This window comes from Sinohyriopsis cumingii, chromosome 17, assembly GCF_028554795.1.
Source record: "Sinohyriopsis cumingii isolate HCF-2022 chromosome 17, ASM2855479v2, whole genome shotgun sequence".
Lineage (NCBI taxonomy): Eukaryota > Metazoa > Mollusca > Bivalvia > Unionida > Unionidae > Sinohyriopsis > Sinohyriopsis cumingii.
Window position 1 is genome coordinate 87,238,233 of NC_142977.1, and position 23,081 is coordinate 87,261,313.

At 33.4% G+C, this 23,081-nt stretch overlaps 2 protein-coding genes across 3 annotated transcripts in view; one reads left to right on the top strand and one right to left on the bottom strand.

The window, feature by feature from the left end:
- The window catches only part of LOC149779377 (uncharacterized), a 30,422-nt gene extending 25,246 nt beyond the window's left edge, over positions 1 to 5,176 (bottom strand). The window contains exon 1 of one of the 2 annotated variants that reach the window (XM_089940010.1): positions 5,038 to 5,176. In XM_089940010.1, coding sequence (XP_089796136.1) covers positions 5,038 to 5,081 — 44 coding nt within the window. In that variant the 5' untranslated portion in view covers positions 5,082 to 5,176. The remainder of the gene's footprint in view (positions 1 to 5,037) is intronic. The other variant, XM_089940011.1, reaches the window with a different exon arrangement.
- Positions 5,177 to 5,190: 14 nt separating this feature from the next.
- LOC149779378 (uncharacterized) lies at positions 5,191 to 17,962 on the top strand. The gene is made up of 2 exons (XM_089940009.1): positions 5,191 to 5,283; positions 7,879 to 17,962. Exon 2 carries the CDS (start codon positions 8,181 to 8,183, stop codon positions 9,246 to 9,248), a length of 1,068 nt encoding a protein of 355 aa, XP_089796135.1. The 5' UTR covers positions 5,191 to 5,283; positions 7,879 to 8,180; the 3' UTR covers positions 9,249 to 17,962.
- Positions 17,963 to 23,081: the final 5,119 nt, after the last annotated feature.

Here is a 23,081-nt window from a genome sequence, read left to right on the forward strand (position 1 = left end):
GACTAATTAAGAAAAAAAACAGCTGCTGAATTTCCAGTCTTATTTGTATAAAAAACTGCATTCATTGTACAAAACTACATGGAAAAGGCCTTAAAGCCACTATGCTTTTTTTCATATTTGTTCAAATATTGTTGAAAGTCATTATTGTTTTTCTATCTTTAGTAACTAAGGCTATAATGGCTGACAGTCTGAAAAACTTTGTGCCAGTATTCTATGGTCAATTTGGGTCTAATTCTGTTTATCATATTTCCGGAAAACGTTAAAGAATCATTTTCTTATTTTTAGTAATGCTGGGTGACAAATTAGTAGCATTTTTGTTAAATTAAAAGTGCTTTATGCCTGGACGCTTTCTATCAATTTTGGTCAAATTCTATTCATTGAGTGGTTTTTGAGAAGTTATTCACAGTTTTAATGTTTTAGCAACAGAATCCATATTGGAATTTCGGTTTGCTATAATTTATAAAGAACAAAAAAAGCCTTCATTCCAGAATGCTTTCTTTTTAGATTTCACCAGAAGCTGCTGAATAGTTTTTGAAGAAGTTATTTAATGTTCCTGTTTGACAACAGATTGGAATTATTTGAACAGTTTGAAAGACCTTCATGCCAGAATGCTCTGCACCAAATTTGCATAAAACTGATCTCGTGGTATTTGAGAATATGAAAATAGTAAATGTTGACAGAAAAATGAATGACACCTAAACATGATCGATACAAGTTCATAAAACCTTATAACCAGGCCTGAAGATCAAAAAACAGAGCTTAAGTTTGAGATGAGTTTCCACTACAATCAATCAGAAATTTACCTTTCGAAGTTGCGTGTTATTTGTGATTGGTCAAAACAAAATACTCAGACTTAAATTTAAGAATATATGATTTATAGGCCAGGTGAGCATATGATAAATGTCATGTTTGTCTTGTATGTAAAACAATCATTCTGACAATTACCAATTTCATGAGAGTTTATTTCATTCATCACGCTTACAGTCGATGCCAAAGCAAAATTGTTCATCATCCCAAAACCTCATATCCAATTTTTCTGAGTAAGATATGGAGCCAACAGTACACTGCAGCAGCAGGTTCTCAATCATGTTTATCATGGCACATAAAAAATTGGCATCCATCATGGATTTACCTATGCAGGCCCTGTCAGAACTACTGACAAACAAGGAAAAACTGGCAGGCACTAACTTGCACTACTTTTTTGTTGTTGACATTTTAGAGAAATATTTGAGATAAATATAACTTATAACATATTGCACATGGTTATTTTACCTGACCTTTTCGAGATTAATCCACTGGTAGACATTTGGTTGTCCAGCCTGTACAATTTTAAACATTTTCAAACTTGGTACAGTACAAAATTGTCTGACCTTCCTATTTAAAAAATCCAATAAAACCTGTCTTGAAAGACCACAGCAATGTGAGACCAACTGTCTTGAGAGACCACACTCTCAATGCACAAATGTATTGATTATATAGCATTGTGACCTGTTTTGAAAGACCATAATTCTTTGGCAAAATGAGGTGGTCTTTCAAGACAGGTTCTACTGCATTTGAGTTAGAAATAATCCCAATATGATGGATGGTAATAAATAATAAATAAACTTGGTAACTATTTCAAAAAGGGACTTCTTAATCATGAGATGGCCATGGCTGCCTTTGACAAATAACCTACTCACATGTTGTATCAATGACAGTGACAAATGCCAGCCATTGTGAGGTAGGAATGACAGCTCAAGAGCAGAACAGCAGCAAAAGCAAGCAGAGATGCCAGTGGAACACAGAGTTTGCAAGCGTAAAGATCCTTCTGGTCCCATGCTAACAAAAAGGAAGCTTCATGAAGGTGGAAGGACCTCACACTAGTGGAAAGTTCACATCCATTCTGGGATTGCCTGGACTTTAGAAACAATCATTGTTTGCTCAGCATATTTCTTGGTCAATACAAGCATTCACTTGAGAAATTCTGCCTAAAGACCAAAAAAGACTTTACAAAAAGTGATTGCAGAAACTTGCTCTCCCAAATGCCTCTTCCAACTACTGGTAAACCCAGGAACTTGTGCTGGGCTGATGCCATGGTTTGGTTGGCTGATGCCATGCTTTGGTTGGCATTTGTTTGGTATCGATAATGACATTCACAGCAACATGGTCTGTTGGTTCAAACCAGAGTGGTGCAACACACATAAAAATGTCCTTTGAATTCTCCTTCACTATGACCATGTTTGGTTTTTAAACCAGGATTTGAAGGCTTTTGAACAGCCAAATGCCAACAAGTCTGTCTGGATAAATCATCCACAACCACTGACCAGTGACAAGATTTAGTAATCAATCTGCCTTACTGCCTTTTAAGATATGACACAAGAGTGACTTGCATTATATGTGAGGAACCTGTCCATCAGTTGTACCATGCTCTTCATAGCATTCAGACTGGTTTTGTGGATGGATTATCTGCACAATATGTCTAGTTCATGGTGAAATTGTGGTTGGCCAACCAGATGATAATAAAATCTGGTCTGAAAGCACCACCAGCAACTTCTGAAGTGGGTCAGAAAGCTTTCCAGTGAAGCAACTTTCAAGGCTACACTCCCACGCTACAATCAAGATGTTCTCAGTCCCTTTGGTAATGACTGCCAAAGGCTGCATTCTGGGATGCTTTATTCACAAGATCTACTCACATACGATGACATTAATGCTGTGATGGCCAATTTACCATCTGTACATGTACTATCCAAATCTGACCACCCACAGAAACCAAATCATGGCTCTATCTGACCAGCCCACTTTTCTTAGTAACAATTATAAACAAAGAATCCATTCTTTCTCTCAGTACATGACTTTGTCTCTAGTATGGTGCTATTTTGTACACAAGAAAGAAAAACAGACTCTACTGTCATTGGTGAGCAAGTGCAGCACAAGTTAGTACCCTACAACACAACTAAGGTTTTTAGTTCAATTATCAGCATCACAATAAAAAATATGTAGTTAATCTTATCTGTTGACCTGCCAGTAGATTCTACAACAATTTACAAGGCAACCCTAACAAGACAAACATGAAATACTGGCCTACAGCAATGGTCAATGCATGGAACTTTCTACAGGCCTTTACCAGTAACCGCCCACTGATATGTACATGTATACATGTGTTCAAAAAGAGATGTGACTTCATAATTAATAGAATTATTCAGATTATTGTGATTATCAAGGACTGAACTACACAATTACTTGAAAGATATAGATTTACCCATGCAAATATGATAACCATGGTACTAGGGAAACTCCTGTTTGATTTGAAATTCCAGCAGGCTAACAGTGTTTAGGTAGCTATGTTCAAACAAGAGGGATAACTCTAAGCAACTTTCAGAAATTAACATTGGACCCTGAGCTCAATACAGGTCTATTCTTGCACCATACATTTTACTCACATGGTAACTTATTGCATCAAATTATTGGTATTTATGTAAAGCAAAACCCCAGGTCTGATGCATCTTGCCTTATAATTTTAGCATGCATTTTAAGGTGAGTAAAGGAAGAACAGAGGGTTCAATTTGCATTTAATCCTCTTATTTGGCCTGATAAGTGCTCAACACAATCTCCCTCTCTCCCTCTCTCTTGCTCACACCCTCTCTCACTCTCTTTCTCTCTCCCTCCCTGTTTCTATCTCACTCCCTCTCATATACATTTTCAGAAGCAGCAACATTTTTAGCCATTAAGATATTTGTGAAAATTTTAATTGATGCTTGCCTAAATTTTAGTTTTTAATTCAGTCAGTTAGGTTTGTAATCCAAACCAGAAGATGCATTGCCAACACGGCAGAAGTATTTCAAGTAATACATATAGTTAGCGACGTCATTTTAAAGTTCAAAAATATGTTACACTGCACAATTATGTCAAATTTGGAACCAAAATCAGCACAAAATATAAAAATTTTATAACTTTTCAATCACCAGATATGTTGTTTTAACACGTCTAGTCACCAGCTTATAAGGTATACATAACTTTTCAATCACCAGATATGTTGTTTTAATAGGTCTAGTCTGTGAGGTATAGATTTAGTGCCAACATATAGACACATATTTGTATTTGTTTTTGTTAAGTATTGTCTCCACTTTATATTTACTGCTGTTTTCAAGAACAAAAATGAGTGCAATTCAAACAATTAGTAGTAGCACATGTTTACATTCTTTGATTCACCTGGATTATGCTTTTCTTGTGGACTATATCAAAGTGAGGTGAATTCTAATGGACAACTAAGGACAATTTACCCCACATTACCATACATTGGAAAAACACAGGGGTATGTTTTTTCACTGTCTTTTTGTATTCACATGAAGAAATGAAGGAATGTGACAACTTTTATTTGCTTTAAGGTACTATAAAAGATGTCTGGATGTTTGAGAAGTTTGCAAATTTGGTTTTATTGACAAGAAAACTGCTGCTCTCCAAATCTCAGAAATTCTGACGACGTTTTACTTTTAGATTTCAACATCTGATCAGCTCCTTTGTGTAATATCTTTGAATTTATGGGATAATAAAATATAAATATGTAATAATGAGACCCCGATAAATCAAAAAAGTTAATATTACTCCTTGAAAATGCAATTTGAACATACCTTGAGTATAGCTAGTCTCGAATCTCCTGGCTACAATCAGATTAGAAATTATATCTTCACGAATGAAAGGTTTAAGTTTTATGTATATCTTATTGGATGCTTTTTGATTTTTAAGAACAGTAAGGGGCGGGGTGGTTACAAACACCGCGGAGCGTTTGCGAATAATACAGCCTGTCCAGCAGGATTAGTCACTTTTTCCTAAAAGCCTTGTCTAGCTTGATGAATGAAAATGAAAGATGGAAGAATTGCTCAATATGTGAATTTTACATAGTTACATCTCAAACGTATTCGAAAACAGGTGACACTTTAAAAAAAAAAAATGTCTCTTCTTCTATAAAGATTAAGGAATTCAAGTTTTAAAAATAATGGCCATAGCCGCAGTGCTTGTTGGTACTATTTTCTGAACAATCTAAGCTGAATTTCGATTTACCTTAAACTACACCGGCCTGAACTGTACCTCCAAGCCCCATCCATTTTTCACAAGTCAAAACAAATCCGTCACAAAGGCGCTATGAAATATAGATTGATAATTTGTTGTTCCACTTTGAATCCTTTTTCCCATCCAAATGGTACTACACCAGTCTGACGCAAAACCGGAAATGATATTGTCCATGCATGGAAACAACACGTCAAAACAGTACCGAACCATCTTAAGAATAATACACAGTTTTTATACGTATGTTTACTGTTTTAACAATGGGAGCACTATAATATACTTTATACTGAAATAACTGAATAAATCATTGTTCGATGTTTTAAATGATTGGAAATACATTAAAATGTGAAAAACTTTCAGCCTCTACTGGGTAGAGTAAAATGGGGTATGACTAAAGTGCGAAAAGTTACGAAGAGTTCAGAAAAGTGAGAAAAGTGCGAAAAGTTACGATAAGTTGAGAACAGTTAAAAAAAACTTACAAAAAAAATTGGGAAAAATACACAAAATTAATGTAAGCTAAGACGAGAAATGTTGCCTTGAATTGAATATTTAAGCTTATTTGTTCCCAAATTTCGGTCGCTCAAAGTTACAACAAAGTCATTTTCTCTACATTTTTTTTATTAAAACAAGTAAGTAATAGCAAAGGTTTTCGTTATCTTCATTTGCATAAGTGTCACTACATATTTCAAAACAGCTATAAAAACTTGATTTTTGGCATCGAAAAATAAAGTTAAAATGGGTGGGAAAAGTTTCTAAAATCTTTATTTTTTAGATTTCCTTCAAAACGGCATACATATTTTAAATTTAAACAAGGATACCATTCGCAAAAAGGAACTTTTGTAAATACTTTATATACAGAAATATATATATTAAATCCTATGTAGAATGAGTTATTGCACAATATATTTAATTTGTGATAGAGAAGTATTAACTGAAACTGAAACTGAAAATCAAAATAGTTGGGTCAGTCAATATATATATATATATATATATATATATATATATATATATATATATATATATATATATATATATATATAATTTTTAATTTTAGAATTGCGATAAAAAACGCTAACGCCGACAATTCTGTGCAACTAGTTTTGCATTTACTGTTTGCTTCATAATTCTTTAGTGTTTTACAGCCTTTAACGAAATCGTTTCCTTCATACATTAAAAATACTACTGATTTCATTAAAAAGTTGAAGTCTATTCCACAGCTATCTGATAACTCAATCCTGGTATCATTAGAAGTAACATCACTATGTACCAACATTCCGCATACAGATGGCATTAAAGCATGTAAATATTTTCTTGATAACAATCCCAATAATATCACACTATCTAGTGAAGATATTTGTAAAATAATAAAACTTATCTTGGAAAATAATCATTTTCAATTTAATAATACAAATTACATCCAAATAATGGGTACGGCAATGGGTAGTCCTATGGCTCCTTCATACGCTTCCCTTTTCATGGATAAATTAGAAAAAGATTTTCTTCAAAACGAAAAGTTTGATCCATTTGTTTGGTTTAGACTTTTAGATGACATCTCGATGATTTGGAACCATTCATCAGAAGACCTGAACAAAATTCACTGATCACCTAAAATCATTTTCTTTTGACAATTAAATTATACTGCATCTAGTACACAAGTTTCAGTTTTAGATGTAAATTTAATAATAAATATTGATAACACTATCCCTACAAATATTCATATCAAGGAAACTAATATCCACCAAACATATTTCCAAAATAGAAATTATCCTACACATATAATTTATTATGCACTGAACAAAGCCCGTAATCTTACTCAACATGAGGCTTTAAACACAGCAAAATGTACAATAGAGAAAAATATAAATCCTTTCACAATACAATATAATCCTTCATTACCTAATATAGGCCTTATAATTAATAAATATTGGAGTCTCCAAAATTTATCAAATAAAAACAGCGTAAAAACTATAAAAAAATAGACCAATTCATGCTTGTAGAAGACCCAAGAATTTGCAAGATGTTTTTAATTGGAACTAAACAGACAGAGAATAAAAAAAGATATTTTTCATCATTTAAATGTAACAGACATTGGTGCTCTTAATGTGCAAATATAAGAGAAAGTACTTCTTTTAGAAGCGCCAATACAAAAGAAATATTTTCTCAACGTTATAACACCAACTGTGTATCAACTGATGATTTATTTGATAACCTGTAAAAAATGTTACATGCAATATGTTGGACAAACACATTTATAAAATGTTAATATTTCAATAAATTTTAATACCAATAATTACTCTGCTCGATTTTTCTTTTATGCCAAGAGATATTGTGCATGAAGACATGAACACACTCATATAAGAAAGTTTTTGGATTCATAAGATACTTTGTATGATAATGGCTTTAATACCAAGGCACTATATAAAATTGTAAAAAATGTTAATTAAAACATTGATATGTTGTATAACCTTTATAAAAATGTAATTGTATGTATGACTGTTTGTCTCTATTTTATTATTTTACATTAATTTTAAAGGAACTTTTCGTAACTTTTCACAACTTTTCGTACTTTTCGTAACTTTTCGCATGTTAGTCATACCGAGTAAAATGTATCGATAAGATCACTAGCAGACGATTTTCTGCCCATTTTACCTGAATGATGGGTAACCTGGCTGTTTCTCTTTTATGCGACCACAAAAACTGACGATTTTAACAAGGCACACTGAAGCAAAATCAATTTATAAATTACAATTCAAAATACTAACTGAAAGCCTGATTTGCGTTCTGTTTATGTATTGTTTTGTAACACTATCTTGAGATTCAATGAATTTATTTCAGCTTCCAAACACCTTATAAACTCAAAGGTAAATCTGCCAGCAGACCACAAATAAAGTTGCTGATGACGTCATTCGGGAAACATCTATTAGGGTAGTACCAATATTAATACTATATTTGAACGTGACGTTGAATGCGGTTTGTGGGATGAAGTTTAGGTTCCGACAATCGGCGAATAAAACGTTTAGTGTACAAGTCAGGATCGCCCAGCCCAAATTCATAAATCTTAATATGTACTCCAGCTCCCTGGTCATGTAGACATACCGCCACTCCCTGTCCTCTAGTGTCGACCGAGGTTTGATACTATGACCGGACGAAGTATTCATTTGAATAGTAACAGGAAGACGTATAGTGGAGATAAACCATTCAGATGTGAAGTTTGTGAGAAAATATTTAGTAGTAGTTGGATTCTAAAGCGTCACATGATGATACATGCTGAAGATAAACCATTCAAATGTGAAGTTTGTGAGAAAATGTTCAGGCACCTTAGCCCTTTGAAGGTCCACATGATGATTCATACCGGAGATAAGCCATTTAAATGTGAAGTTTGTGAGAAAATGTTTAGGCAACAATACCGGTTGAAGGTCCACATGATGATTCATACCAGAGATAAGCCATTCAAATGTGAAGTTTGTGACAAAATGTTTGCATGCAGTAGTTATTTGAAGTGCCACATGAGGATGCATACTGGAGGTCAAACAATCAAATGCGAAGTTTGTAATAAAATGTTCAAGCTCCATAATCAGTTGAAGGGCCACATGAGGATACATACTGGAGATAAACCATTCAAATGTGAAGTTTGTGAGAAAATGTTCAGGCGCCTTAGCCATTTGAAGGTCCACATGATGATTCATACTGGAGATAAGCCATTCAAGTGTGAAGTTTGTGATCAAATGTTTAGGCGCCTTTGCTATTTGAAGGAACACATGATGATTCATAATGGAGACAAACCATTCAAATGTGAAGTTTGTGACAAAATGTTTCCATGTAGTAGTTATTTAAAGGACCACATGAGGATACATACTGGAGATAAACCATTCAAATGTGAAATGTGTGATAAAATGTTCAGACAGAGTTCTAGTTTGAAGACACACATGAGGATACATACCGGAGATAAACCATTCAAATGTAAAGTTTGTGACAAAATGTTTGGACGCAGTAATCATTTGAAAAGTCACACGAGGATACATACAGGAGATAAACCATTCAAATGTGAAGTGTGTGATAAAATGTTTGGACAGAGTTCTAGTTTGAAGACACACACGAGGATACATACTGGAGATAAACCATTCAAATGTAAAGTTTGTGGTAAAACGTTTAGTGACTATAGTAGTTTGAAGAGACATGTGAGAATACATTCTGGAGATAAGTGAAATTTGAGACAAAATTTTCAGGCAGGGTTGTGCATTAAATTTTCTTTTTAACGAACCTGTGTTATATTGTTACAGGTTAGAACCCCCATCCCTTTATTCAAGGATGGATACTCCAAATTTTCTTTGTAACGAGCCCCTCTGCAGTACAGGAGGGTGGTCCTTCTTTTTCAACCCCCGTTTTGACGCATTTAAGTATTTACCTTCACCGTTTAAGAAATCTATTTCTTAGTGATATCTCTCATTACTTTGGAAACATTAGTTATTTTAGTAAGGATCAGAAATGACAGTGATATATTCCCTCATACTCTTCTTAACGAGTTGTCATCAGATAAACCCTTGTTGTAAGGATTGTATTGTACGTCACCCATTTTGACGCACCTCACAGACGTCTATCTTTTCCTGTGATACTATTGTACATAAGCTCCCGCAAAAATAAAATATTTCAGAGCAACATCAATAGCATATTAAAAAAAGTTTATAGGTAAAATGACATTACAAAAATTAAGCATTCCTTAAAGGTGTTCTTATTCTTATCACGATCTTCATTTTGGAACATATTTTGCCGCAAAATCCGAAACAGTCAAACTGGAAAATCATGATCATATCATGATAAAAATGTTTACTTGCGATTAGAAAGATTAGATTTAGTGTACAATTGTTTTCCAATAGTTAATTTGCATTGTTAATATACAGAACTTCAATCTTTGAATGTATTTATACATTTAAAAAAAAAAACAAAAATCCAGCTTTAAAACTGGTTTGCATCCTTTAAAACTTTTGTCTCTAAAAGTGGAAATAATCAGAGACAAAAGATGTTACAGGAAACTTTACTTTTAATTATTGTAATTCTTACCATTATCAAACCAATTAAAATTAATAATTTGGTTCAAGAATTTAAAAAATATAAATATAGCACCCTTGGCTTCCAATTATTCATCTGCTTTGTCACATTAAAGGTTACTGGCCATACTCCAACATGTTCCTTTTTACATCAGATTTGCATTACACGATTTTAAGTAGTTATACTCACACAAAAAAAACAAAAAAATGATCAAGTGTAAAGAAGAAGTAATAATTTAATTACTCGAAATAGAAGATCACAATGCAGTTACTTCCCCTTAGTTACAATTTCCCACCTATAGAGAACGCCAACCGGAAATGATGTACATTTATCCCTACAAGATGTAGTACATGCTTCTTGTTGTCGAAAAATAAAACACTATAAACTGGATAGGGAATATTTAGATGAAACTAATGAAACCTAATTTACTGTTCAGCCTTATATCGGTATGTGTGCACAATGCACTAGATTGTGTCGTTTTCAAAACTGTTCCATTGTTTCAATTTATTTTGAAAATTCCCGTTAATACAGATAAAAAGAATCAATGCTGGGTTCCCTGTGTCAGCAGACTTTATTAGAAAAAAGAATAAAGAAATCGGCACACTTAAAGAATCCAAAGGAACCAAACTTGACTTCCTTTTGTCGGCCGACTTCTGAAGAAAAAATAAGCACACTAAAAAGATACCAAAGTCAGTTTCCTGGGGTTGGTTTGCTTTGTAATAACATAACCTATGTATTTGATGTCCTGTCGGTAAGTTTAAACAGTGAGTTTATTGCTCCCTGCCAGTTGTGTTTATCACCCGGGCTTCTATTTGTTTGCCATATGTAATCATAATTGATGTTTGCAGGGCAAATAGTATACACAATAATAATTTGCTTTAATAATACTTCTGTAACCCATGCTAGCAAAAAGATTATCATTTGCACTCACATTGAATGTATTTTATAATAATGATTTTTATGTGTGAGATACCGTCTTATAGTTAACCTGGATACAATATAATCTGGGTCAGTTTGCAATAAGTAACTTATCATGCGTAAATGGCGGATGCCTTCAAGCAATCGGGTGATATTTTTGTTTCATTTGTGATTTTGTTATTTGACATTTGCGATACACTCTACACTAAGGATACATACGCAAGCCAGCATCCGCTACATATACGGAGTTTGTGGATATATATTTTTTAACACACTAAGACAACTTGAAAAATAAAAACAAACAATAAAATTAACTGGTAAGAGCTTCATACTGCAGCAACTAAATACTTACAAAATGCTCAACATTATTCTCTCTCTCTCTCTCATGTGTAATCGAATGTGTTACAACGTGAAGCCTAAAATTAAGTATATTTGTTATAATGTCTCATGTACACTAGCCTTATCAAAATGTACATATGTATTGTGTAGAATATTATCTGTCAAGTATTATTGTTTTATAAATGATTATTAATAATTTGATCGGAAGACTTAAATGGATAATGTCATTGTGCAGATGCATATATTTTTTAGCATAAAAAATGTATATAAATATTTTAATTAGAACAAGCAAGCTACATGTCAGTTTGTGTTTTCTCTCATAAATATGTACGTTACGAAGTATGATTATTTTCTTTGAAAGAATATCAAAATAGTTTGTTTCAATTTAGTTTTTTTCCTAATACATATCTTACATTGCATCTACTTGTTTGTTGAAGAAAAAGAAAGTACAAACTATTGTTAAGTTTGGCCGAATTGTATTTCGAGTTGGGCCGAATTGTCTTTGGGCCAAATTCACTATAATCCGGCATAAATGATACAACTTTCCGATCCCTCCCCTATTTGATCTCACAGATTAAATTCACTTTTTTTCTGGTAAACATGGTCTTTCGGAAACAGAAAGCCCTTTTTCCCATCATCACTCTTTTGGTTACATCTGTATGCAATGCAGTGCACCATATTTGCTGTACAAAAGCACAATCGTACGCTATATCACATAGACATTTACGTGGGGAAATTAAACACTTTAATGGCTAGGTTGAATAGAATGGATAAATGTACATCATATCAGGTTTAGGCACGCAGAAACTACCGATTGTTTATGGAGATTGCCAAATGATTTTTTCATTTAAAAAAGTGGAGTTTTAAGTCTAATTAAACATTTTTATGGTGTGCATACATGACCAATGCGTTTTGTTTATAACTATAATAATATCACACATTTGTACAATATAGGTGGCCAGTGACCTTTAAAGATTTAAAAAAAAACGCTTTAAAGAATATTTGAAATATGAATGTAGTGACACATGATTCTGACTTGTTAATTGTGCTGCTTTTTGCAATATGAAAGTAGTTTAGTGAACTATCTATGATCAAAGAGAGAGAGAGAGAGAGAATGCACCAGAGAGAGAGAGAATGCACCAAAACTGCATATTTCATTAAGTCATTGTAATTGTATACATGTATCCTGGGTTGATGAGTGTGTTTTGGGACAGTCTTCAGCAAGTATCAACAAAAGAATAAATTCTTCTGATCTTACTCGATATTTATACAGGATAGAATTTTGCATATCACTGCCTTTTTATTTGGTTTTATTCTATTTAATTGCCTTCATATATCCTGGGTAGTTGAGGGTGTTTTGGGACAGTCTTTTGTTGTTTTAGGGTAATCATGGGATCTTTCATTTGGTGATAAATACCAATATGGGGGAAAAAACTCTCCTGATCTTACTTGATAATTATACAGTGCAGGATTTTACTGATCACTGTCTTTTTTAAGGTTTGATTCAATATAATGGTATACATGTATCCTGGGTAGGTGAGAGTGTTTTCAGACAGTCTTGAGCTAGCCCTATTACTTTCAGGGTGACAGATAGAAAAATTAAACTTTTGGATGTCTAATTCATGCATAAGTTGTTGGAAATAATCAAACATAAAATTTGTGGGACAGATTTGGGGTGGCAAACAAGTGTTAAAACATTGCCTAAACTTTTAGAACAGTTTTTGCTTTAATATTCTTCAAAGGAATAGACTATGGAAATCTCGAGGACGCACACATTATGGTCAACAAGTATTGATTGCTTGACTTGGTATTAGGTAAAGAACTGACAGTCTGCCATTTTTCTGTTAAATGGCTTGTCAGATGGTCAAATGCAGGAATAGGTTGCAGATGTGCCTTAGCTATATTCTGATTGGGATTTCCTACCAATTGACAAGTGTGACAAGATCTATAGTACTTATAAACATCACTTTTAATTTTCGGCAAATAAAAAAGATTCAAGATCTTGTGATAAGTCTTATTGACACCAAAACGACCAGCTTAAGGAGTTTTATGGGTTAGACTATGCATTTCCTGTCTATATGACTTAGGAACAACAATTTGGTTGCTCACTGACCACTCATCACCAGCAGGTACATCAGGTGTCTCTATTTGCTCATAATGACCCCATTTTTCACAAAGTAACAAACTGGTACTTGTGTGGCTTTAATTTCTAAAACCCAGTCTTGTGTCTTCTCTGAGGAATAGTACTTGGGGGCCTATAACTCACATTAAAATGACTTGCATGCTTATAAAGTAGCTGTTACTTTCTGCTCAGATATCTTACAACTGCAGTCAGAAATTGGCTAGTGGTTTCTATTTCTCTGTGAAGAAACTAACTTACGAATCTCTCTCTCTCTCTTTCTCTCTCTCTCTCTCTGCTGAGTGATTAAGACATTTAAATTATGGAATTTACCTTATCCATTGTTCCAAGGCACAAACATTAGGGATAAGAGGTCAAATTTACAATGTCATCTCAGGTTCAGAAATATAATAGTTTTGTGAAGGTCAAAGTATCAGAAATAACAAATTAACAAATAAAATATAATTCTTGTCATGGTTTTTTTGCTCATCGCAAGTGCAAACAACTTGTTTTTATTGCCAACAAAATAAATTCATCAAAAAGTGAGCATTTTTGTACAGTATTTATATTGAATACAGATCCAGTAATGGAATGTTTTTGGGGATTAATTCTTGAAACAGACACTAGGGAATATAATCTGACTGTTCTTGAGTCATAATTTGCAAATGTATGTGGTACAAAAAAGGTAATGTGTCTTGGTCAATCCAGAATTTACAGTTTTAATTCCTCAGAACTGGCAATGATGAGTGAAGGTCCAATTCAGAAGCCAGATTGTGTGAAAAGCTTGTCTTCATTCATGTTTTATTCATGTGAAAGTGAAAAACAAAAGGGATTGGCAAATAAATCTATAAGAACAATGTAGCAAGACAATTCAGGTATTTGTTCCTTATAATTGCCTACTTGTATGATAACTTTTGTTTTAGACTAATTCATCTAGCAATATGAATGCTGGTTTAAATTCAACTGTTTTTCTCTTATATTTCCTATGAAAAGTTAAACAGGACTGTATATTGTTTTTATTTATTTATTTTGCTTTATTGCATAGTTGTATTGTGCTGATACCTTTTGTGTCAAGACAATATTAGCTTATATTTTAAACAGTATAAAATAATGATAAAATCACAGACAAATGAAGATGTTTATGTAGGGTGGTTGGGGTGATGGATGCTAGAACGGCCTGAACTGTGACTAGCCTTAAAAACTTTACAAGTATTTTAGAAAATTATGTGGGTGTGTGTGTCTTATTCTTCTAACAGAAAACAATCGCATCTGTAGAAGATATATGTAAAAATCTATATTAATCATTTTAACTACTACATTAATTTCTTATCCAGACGTATCAAGCACTTTTAGTACTGTACTATAGCAGTAATAATACAAGCAAATTGAGCTGGTTACTGGTAGTGGTAGCAATGTTATTTATATTCAATATATTTTTATAATTGCTACCAAACGAGTCTGATGTTTTATCAGTGAGGTACCATACAATCAGTCATCTTATCTGTACTATATATATTGCTTCATATATGGATGAATATGGTTTTAAATAATAATAAAAATGTTGTTGTTGTTGTTGTTGTTATAGGGTTTAACGCCATTTTTCAGCACAAGATAGGCTATACATGGCGGCCAGTATTAATGGTGGAGGAAGAACCCGGGAAAACCCCGGAAAGAACCAAAGACCCACGAGAAGCTACTGGCAAGCTTTCTCACATATCCACATTGGCCGAGCCCTAGACTCGAACACACACAGACAGAGGTGAGATGGCAGTGATCCGTGATGGAGAGCGCTTTAGACCACTCGGCCACTCGGGGCCCCAATAAAAATGTAGTTTCCAGTTTGATATATGTCAAAATAAAGTATCTCATATTTGTATGGAAGTGTTCTTTAAGTTTACATATAGAAAATATATTTCATACTCCTAGAATTTCTTTTCTTATATAATGAAATAAGTTCATATTTTTGTAGCATATATCCTTTGTATGTGATGTCCTTGTTTCAAGTCATTGCCTCTTGCTGTCGTATTGGAATTGGAGATTTAAAATGAAATTGGAGATATGACATACTTGTCACAGACAACTAGTGACAATACTTGCAGGCTATTGCATAATCATCCATGCCATACCTATATAAGAATTCTGTATAATTTGACTATTGAGATATATATATATATATATATATATATATATATATATATATATATATATATATATATATATATATATATATATTAAACTGCCACTGTAAACTACATATTAACAGCAAAATTTAATTACATAGGGTTGAGAGAATAAACAGAATCCTCATCTCTGTAATGTACTCTCTCTCTCTCTCTCTCTCTCTCGTGAAAAAGAAATGAAAGTATGGCCTCTAGGTGCTGTTATCTGCACTTTGCTCAAACCTTATGAGGTCTTTACTGCTACAAAAAGCAGAATTTGCACTGCACTCTAAAATAATAAATATGCTGTAAACTGATAACATTGTGAATGAGAATATATAAACAAATTAGGGCCTTAAATCTTGCTTGTAAGCGGCTACCCTATTCTGCCACTGTGCGGCAGCAGTAAATTAAACAGACAAAATGTTCAAATAAAATGGGGTGGGAAGGGCTCGTGGATATCTAATGTTGTGTAAATACATTTGATTGTATACAATTTGATATATTTAATTTGTTTTGTGCTACTTGTAGGCCACCTCTCTTCCGAATGTTAATACTCTGAGACATCAGCTGCTGTAATTTAATTTGAATGATATTTTAAATAAGACACCCAAATATGCCATAAAGTGGTATAACCTCTTGTTGCTAGGGTCAGGGGAGTAGTCGTATTGTAAGAAATTGTCATGTCACAGTGCCATCTGTTGTCATATTTTATGCTTACTTCCTTGATTCTAACTTGCAACGTGCTTGATGCTACATTATAGGCATGATTTTGGAAGGTGCAATTTGTGAAACTTTTGATATAGCAAGTTTATAAATGGAATGTTAAAATTTGTAATAACTGACATAGCATTTGCCATACGACAAACTATAGAATCAGTTCAGTAGTTGGCATATTGCAAGATACAAGGACGCAGAAGGAAAGTAGATCTAGGCACTTTCAAGCAGCCATTTACAGCTTGCATCAATGAAGAATAGAAAATTCATGACTAGAATTATGAATGTAGCACTTGCAAGCAGCTATTGACAATATTGCAGAAGGAAAGTAGCACTTGCAAACTGCCACGTACAATCTGCATCAATGAAGAATACAATATACATTGATAGAATTATGAAAGTAGCAATTGCAAGCAGCCATTTACAATGGATCATCAAGGGAGATTAGAAAATACATGCATAGAATTATGGCGGTAATCCCCCTCCATACTTTTTCGAGGGGAGAATTTTATTCTTAATTAAGCATTTGTTTATACAACAGCCAGACGGACTATTAGGGACACGGTAAACTCTGATTTCATGGTAAAACTGTCACAAATTGAGAATTTCCATTAACCAGTAGTCACAATGTAGAAGGTCAAATTGACCCCAGATTTGGCGCCTCCAGAAAAAGGCAGCAAATATACTTAACCCTGATTGGTTACGCTAAATAAGGGGCGTGTTTCCCCACACTAAATTTCCTAGTTTTAATATTGTCCACATTGAAAATTTTAATGTCTAAGCTTTTCTGCAACAGAAAAACAAGTGTAAAGAAGACTTAGAGAGAAATTTGGGAGAAATTCTCTCGTAAAACTGTTATCCAAGAGGACTATTGTTGAGGGAAAACCGACGGACAAATTTGGCGATAGAAGCAAGGAACGTTGAAAGCATAGGTAGTTGTGACAATTTCATGTAATTTGTTGATGTCATATATAATGCTTTGCTTAATTTATTTACTTATATTTGCATGAATTTAATTTCTATATTCGTATATCAGTTTGCTTTATGAAGTATAACTGTATTGAGTTTATGCATAGAAAGTCGTACATTAATCTTTAGATAAGTTTGACGAATTGTTTGAATTGTTGTCTTGTTTGCATAAGAGTTAGGTTCTAAGAATTTCTTGCATTACATTAGTTAATATGAGTTACGAGAATCCATGTGAATTCACCGAATTTAGAAGATTTCACATATGATTAAGGTTGAGTGTATATTGACTGAAAGGACGTAGTAAGCCATGTAATGTGTTTCATTTATTCACTTGTGTAAATTGAGGCTGGCTCGGAACCGTTATGCCTCGTGTGATGTTAATGCGTGATGAATTACCCATTAAACTAACTAGGGTCAGTATAGGACATGTGGATCTGACTGATAGCCTTATCATCTGTTTAGCACCGATAGTAAGATCTGATAACAAGAGGGGGATATTTCAAGTCCCTTTATTCGTAAACAACAGGAAATTTAGGTTGGCTCTATTTATATTTTTTTTTAAAAGGAGAAAATAGCTCCTACGATGTATGGTGCGATGTATTAATTCTGAGAGTTGTTTTATGTAATTGATTAAATTGTTTGTTTACATGTACGGGGGCTTGTGTTGGTTTGTTCTATATATCTGCTCAGATCTCTATCTATTCCACCTATCAGTTTCACCACTTATATTTATATTTACTCGAACCGGGCATTAATATCAAGGGCGGTCAACCTCTAGATAACAAAAACCAAATTAAGCGGACACCTTGAAAGAAGGTACAATCTGCCAACCCACACCTCTTGCAAGAAGAGGGGACTTTGTGTAAGGTTTCTACAAACTGGACCGTGGGTAGCGTGAGACCCACATACAAATGTGCACCAGTTTCTGACCTTGATAGTTAACACTGAACGTTGTAATTTTCTAACAAATATGGATATTTTTGGGTGAAAGTTGCACTTTGTCATTTTCTTATATAAGATGGACTTTGCCATTTTCAAATAACGTTCAGCAGTTTCTACTTTGATATTTTTCTTAATTTTAAGTTTCACATTTCACCTGTTTCTGAGTGATAGTAGTGACTGTCCAGTTAGCCAACCACAAAATATGTGGTTGTTACACTTATCCTCTACGATGATGCTGACAGCTATAGGAGAGCCCCCCACCCCCGAGCAATTGTAAATGCTAGTTCCATAACAATTTTCATGAAATCACTGCAGGTCTTCAATGTTTTTATGGTCGGTTCTTAAAGCTAGTTGTGTAACCATTTTCATTAAACCACTTCAAGTTCCGCATGAAAATCGAGAGTACAAGGCGTCAAAGGAGAATGACAGAGACCATTTAGAGGTCAATATGCAATCAAGCACGAAATATGCCAGAAGAAATGGTAGAAAAGTGCCTGTCCTGTTCGCCAAACACAATGATGGTAACGCCGACAGCCATGGGAGAGGCCCCCCCCCCTTAAACAACCATTCTTAAGGCAAGTTCTGTGACCATCTTAATTAAATCAATTACATCTTAGAGATCAGTTCACCTAAATCACAGTATTTATAAAATTGCTACAAGTGTACATTATTTTCAAAAATATCCATACAAAATGTGGCAATTGTGTTATTATTCAGCGACCAAAATAGGCTCCTGTAGATTGAGTAAAAACCCAATCCTTGCCAAAATTGGCGGCCAGGACTGCACTCACTTGAGGGCAAAATCCGACAACATGCACAATTTGGCTCTGCGACAGCCCTCAGTTGAGGGCAAAATCTGACCAAGTTGTATAAATTACATTAGGGCTTTCCTCTATATAGGAAATTAGATAAGATGTTTATTGTAGAAAATCAAACTTAAAGGAAATGACAATGTTATTAATCAAATGAAAATAAACTAAATTATATCAGGTAAAGTCAATCATAATAAATCACTTAAAAAGCAAATGCTGAACAAAACATGATGTAGTTTTTTTTAATACAATTCACTTCTTTACACATGATTTGATACTAACATTACTACTGTGTCTGACAGGATGAACTAATCTCATTTATTTGAGTCGAGAATGTCTTGGTGTCACTGAAATATTAAGCATTATAGCAAATAATGCTTTGGTTTCAAATATTTTTCATTTATGTTTTTAAGAGTCAAAATGGTTGGTTGTGTAAGCCGTGTCAAAGAATTTACATTTACATTACGTTGGCAAAGCTCTAACTTACTTTGAATAACTTTTAAAACTGCCTGCCTATACTGAAAATTAATTTGTTTTTTACCCACAGGAAATATATGCAATAACGACAAGCAATATTTTGCACTCTCTCTCTCTCTCTCTCTCTCTCATTTAAAAGTCATGAAAATTACAGAATGCTGACTAATTCGTCAAAAACTTATATTAAGTGATCAATGTGTTTGTTGGTCTTAAAGATAAATTACAATTACTGTCCTTATCCAAAATTCTCCAACCATATTGCAAGGCCGTATATTCCATGCTTCCAATGAACACCATTATAACGAATGCTGTAACTTGTAAAATTAATTTTGCCATTAATTGATACATTTGAAATCAGTTACAATATTTATAGATTATATCTATGTTATTGATAAGCAAAGGGTATCTTTCTGGTAGTGTTCCGCATAACATATTCAAATTTCAAGAGTTCCATCAGGGGAACAATTCAGTGTAAACAAAACACTTCTACCTCTCTTACATACAAGTTACTCCCATTCTATCAATAAAATAGTTATTTTGCTAAACAAATACATATTGAAAACATTAAATCTCAATTTATTTTTAGCTAACGATGAATGCAACAAGAATGTTGGATTTTTGTTTTATTTTATCTCACTTTAATGAAGTTAGTTTTGTAAAACATTAACTTAGACGAAGGGTTCTCTCAGATAGATACAATCATACTAAGAGGAGACAATCACTTGTTGGTATGGGACGTAAATTTTATAATGCATTGATAGCGGACTGATCCCCTTTATGACTAGATTGCACTGTAATACCTAAGGTAATTGTTTGTTTTTCATTCCATGGTTTTTTAAAAGGGAAAATGATTCGATATGAACAAGAGAGCATGATTTAAATTAAAATTTGCGATGGAAAGAAAACTGTTTGGATAAACAGGAAGTCAAGGCATATGGAGCTGAAATCCCTACAGCTGAGATAAATGCATCCTTCAATATCTTTCATTTTGAAGGACGTATAACTTTTGAAGTAAGATATAAGCAATATATGCAGTAATGTTAAACAAATTTTAATATTTAATTTAATTTTCCAACTTGGCAGATAGTATGGGGGAAGCTGCTTGTATATATGTAACTATATTTAAAAGATACATTTAATGCAACAATTAATATGTGGTCAACATTGATGAAAAAGGTTGGGTTATACCAATTTTGCATGCTGGAGAATAATGTTGTTCATGTAACTCATTAATCTAAATAAATGATAATTTTTCTGGATTATCTGTCTTATCCATGTTTACGGTATCCAATAATATCAGCTGATAATCCCCAACACACCCAATTTATAAAATTTAAAAAAAAATACTATCTGAAATTAAGCTACCCACCTCTACTTTTGGAGAAATTTACCATCATCACATCATATGAAAAATTTTACATACTGTCGTCTCTGCCAATCAACATGAATCGAATTTGTTTCATATTTTAAATGATTAATTCACATTGTACATGCTGATTTTGGGCCCTAGATTTTTCTGGCTATGGTGGCACTCTACATTTTTATATTTTCCTAGGGTTAGAAATTTAGAAAAAGACTTTCCCCAGGTTTCCTGTCTGGTTATACTAGCCTTTTTTGAAAGGATTTTGTGTTATCTTAGACATTTTTCAAAGAACCCTTAATTCCCTTTATTTTGGTGGATGATTGATGGTTGTAATATATGTTATAGAGTATACAGCTTGATCTCACTCCAGATGTGCAGCTTTGAAAAAAGTGCTAGCTCCACTTGGTCATTTTCACTTCATGAACTTCAGAGGTAAATTATAAATAAAAGAGTTCATAATGTTTTTACATTTTATATATTTGGTAATTCATTCATTGTACTTTTAGAAGTTGCTGTTGTCGAGTCTGGTAAAATTCATTTTCCCCATTTTAATAGCTGCTATGAATAGTGTACTTTAGACTAATTCAGGTTGACTTTTTAGCACAAGTGAGCAGTCATTTTAGTTAGCAGTGTGCTTAGATCTTGTACGATTTCCAAAAGTACAATATCCAAAGAAATGTCAGCCACATTACATCAAAGTTGCATAATGGTATGTCAACATTCTCTCCATTGTGCGTGTTTTAAATGCAAACAACTTCACTTTACATAAGTTAATCTCTCAAAGGTTTGAATAACTGGTGAGCGCCCCCAGTATCTTATGAAATGTCACCTAGGTATCTTAAAATCATTGAAAAATCTTTGAAATATGATACGGAAATGAATTAGCCAATGAAATAAGACCATGCACTTAATAAATCAAATGGTCCTTTTATATTAACTTTGCGACCAAAGAGAGGTAATTCAATTTAAAAGTTTTTCTCAATCCCATTTCAGAATTTATATCCTCTATTCGTTGTATAAATTTTAAAAGCCACTGTTCTTGCAATGTTAATAAAAACTCAGTGACACATAATTAAAGTAGAGTCAGTGATATTATCTACACCAGATTTTTGTTTGTTGTAATCTCCCTTCCATCTATAATTTCAACAAATCAGTCAAATAGATTCGTCTATTTTCATTTCAATCTGTGAAAGCAACTAAAATCTCTAAAAATGAATGCTCGGTTTAAAATTTCAGAAAGTGAATAAATTATGTAAAAAGCTTTCAATTAATAAATAATTTTATTCCTTGCACAAATAAAATGAAACTTTATGTTTAAATCACAATCTGATACCTCTATTACCAGGGCCTCCACTAGGCGTGGCATTTGTCACCAAATGCAAAAGAATTTGGAAAGACGTGCTATTTTTTGGGGTGCTAAATGGTGAAAGTTGCAAGCAACACATTTTTTAAAAAAAGTAAATGTTTAATTTTTCATTGATATTATCGATTCGGGCCACTTAAAACCCGTTCTCACTATCTGAGGCAATCAGTGGGTCATGTCGGTAGATGAAGACTAAGATGTTACTTGAACATGATTGCAGCTAACTGCATGCTGTCAGTCAGTTTTGAGAAGCAATTGAATGTGTTTAGTAGGAAGAAAGGAATGGCCGGTGGATACACTATATTGTCGAGCAGGTTGGCTAAAATATCTGGTGTCATTTGCACGTGTTGCTAACATGTTATTTGAAAAGTTAGTGTGATACACACTTGGGACTGCTTAGTTTTTAATGATTATTTACTGAGATAAGATGTTTTTGTGGTCTGAACTTAACTAAGTAACACTTGATGTCAATACAAGGATGCCGGTCATCGACTTTTAAATGCAAGAGTCACTTCTTACATCAATGAAAAATTTAAAAATTACTTATACAACAGGACTGTATCATGCACAAAGAATATGGCTGATCTAGCTCTGAAATACAAAGAATTATATCTAGCAGCATCTGAGGCAGCTAATACTGTACTTGATGCACTGTTTTTACTGCAGACTGTTGAGAGGTGGTTCAGCCGCCAGAATCTAATCAAATATTATATCCACTCTGAAACATTTAATGAGAATTTCTTTTGATGGGCCCAATGTTGAGAATTTTGATTTTAGGAAGGCATTTAAGAAATGATGTGGAAAAAACTGGGGC

Excerpts from the sequence above, each read along its gene's own strand:
- LOC149779378 (XM_089940009.1), top strand. The coding sequence starts at position 8,181 with ATGACCGGACGAAGTATTCATTTGAATAGTAACAGGAAGACGTATAGT.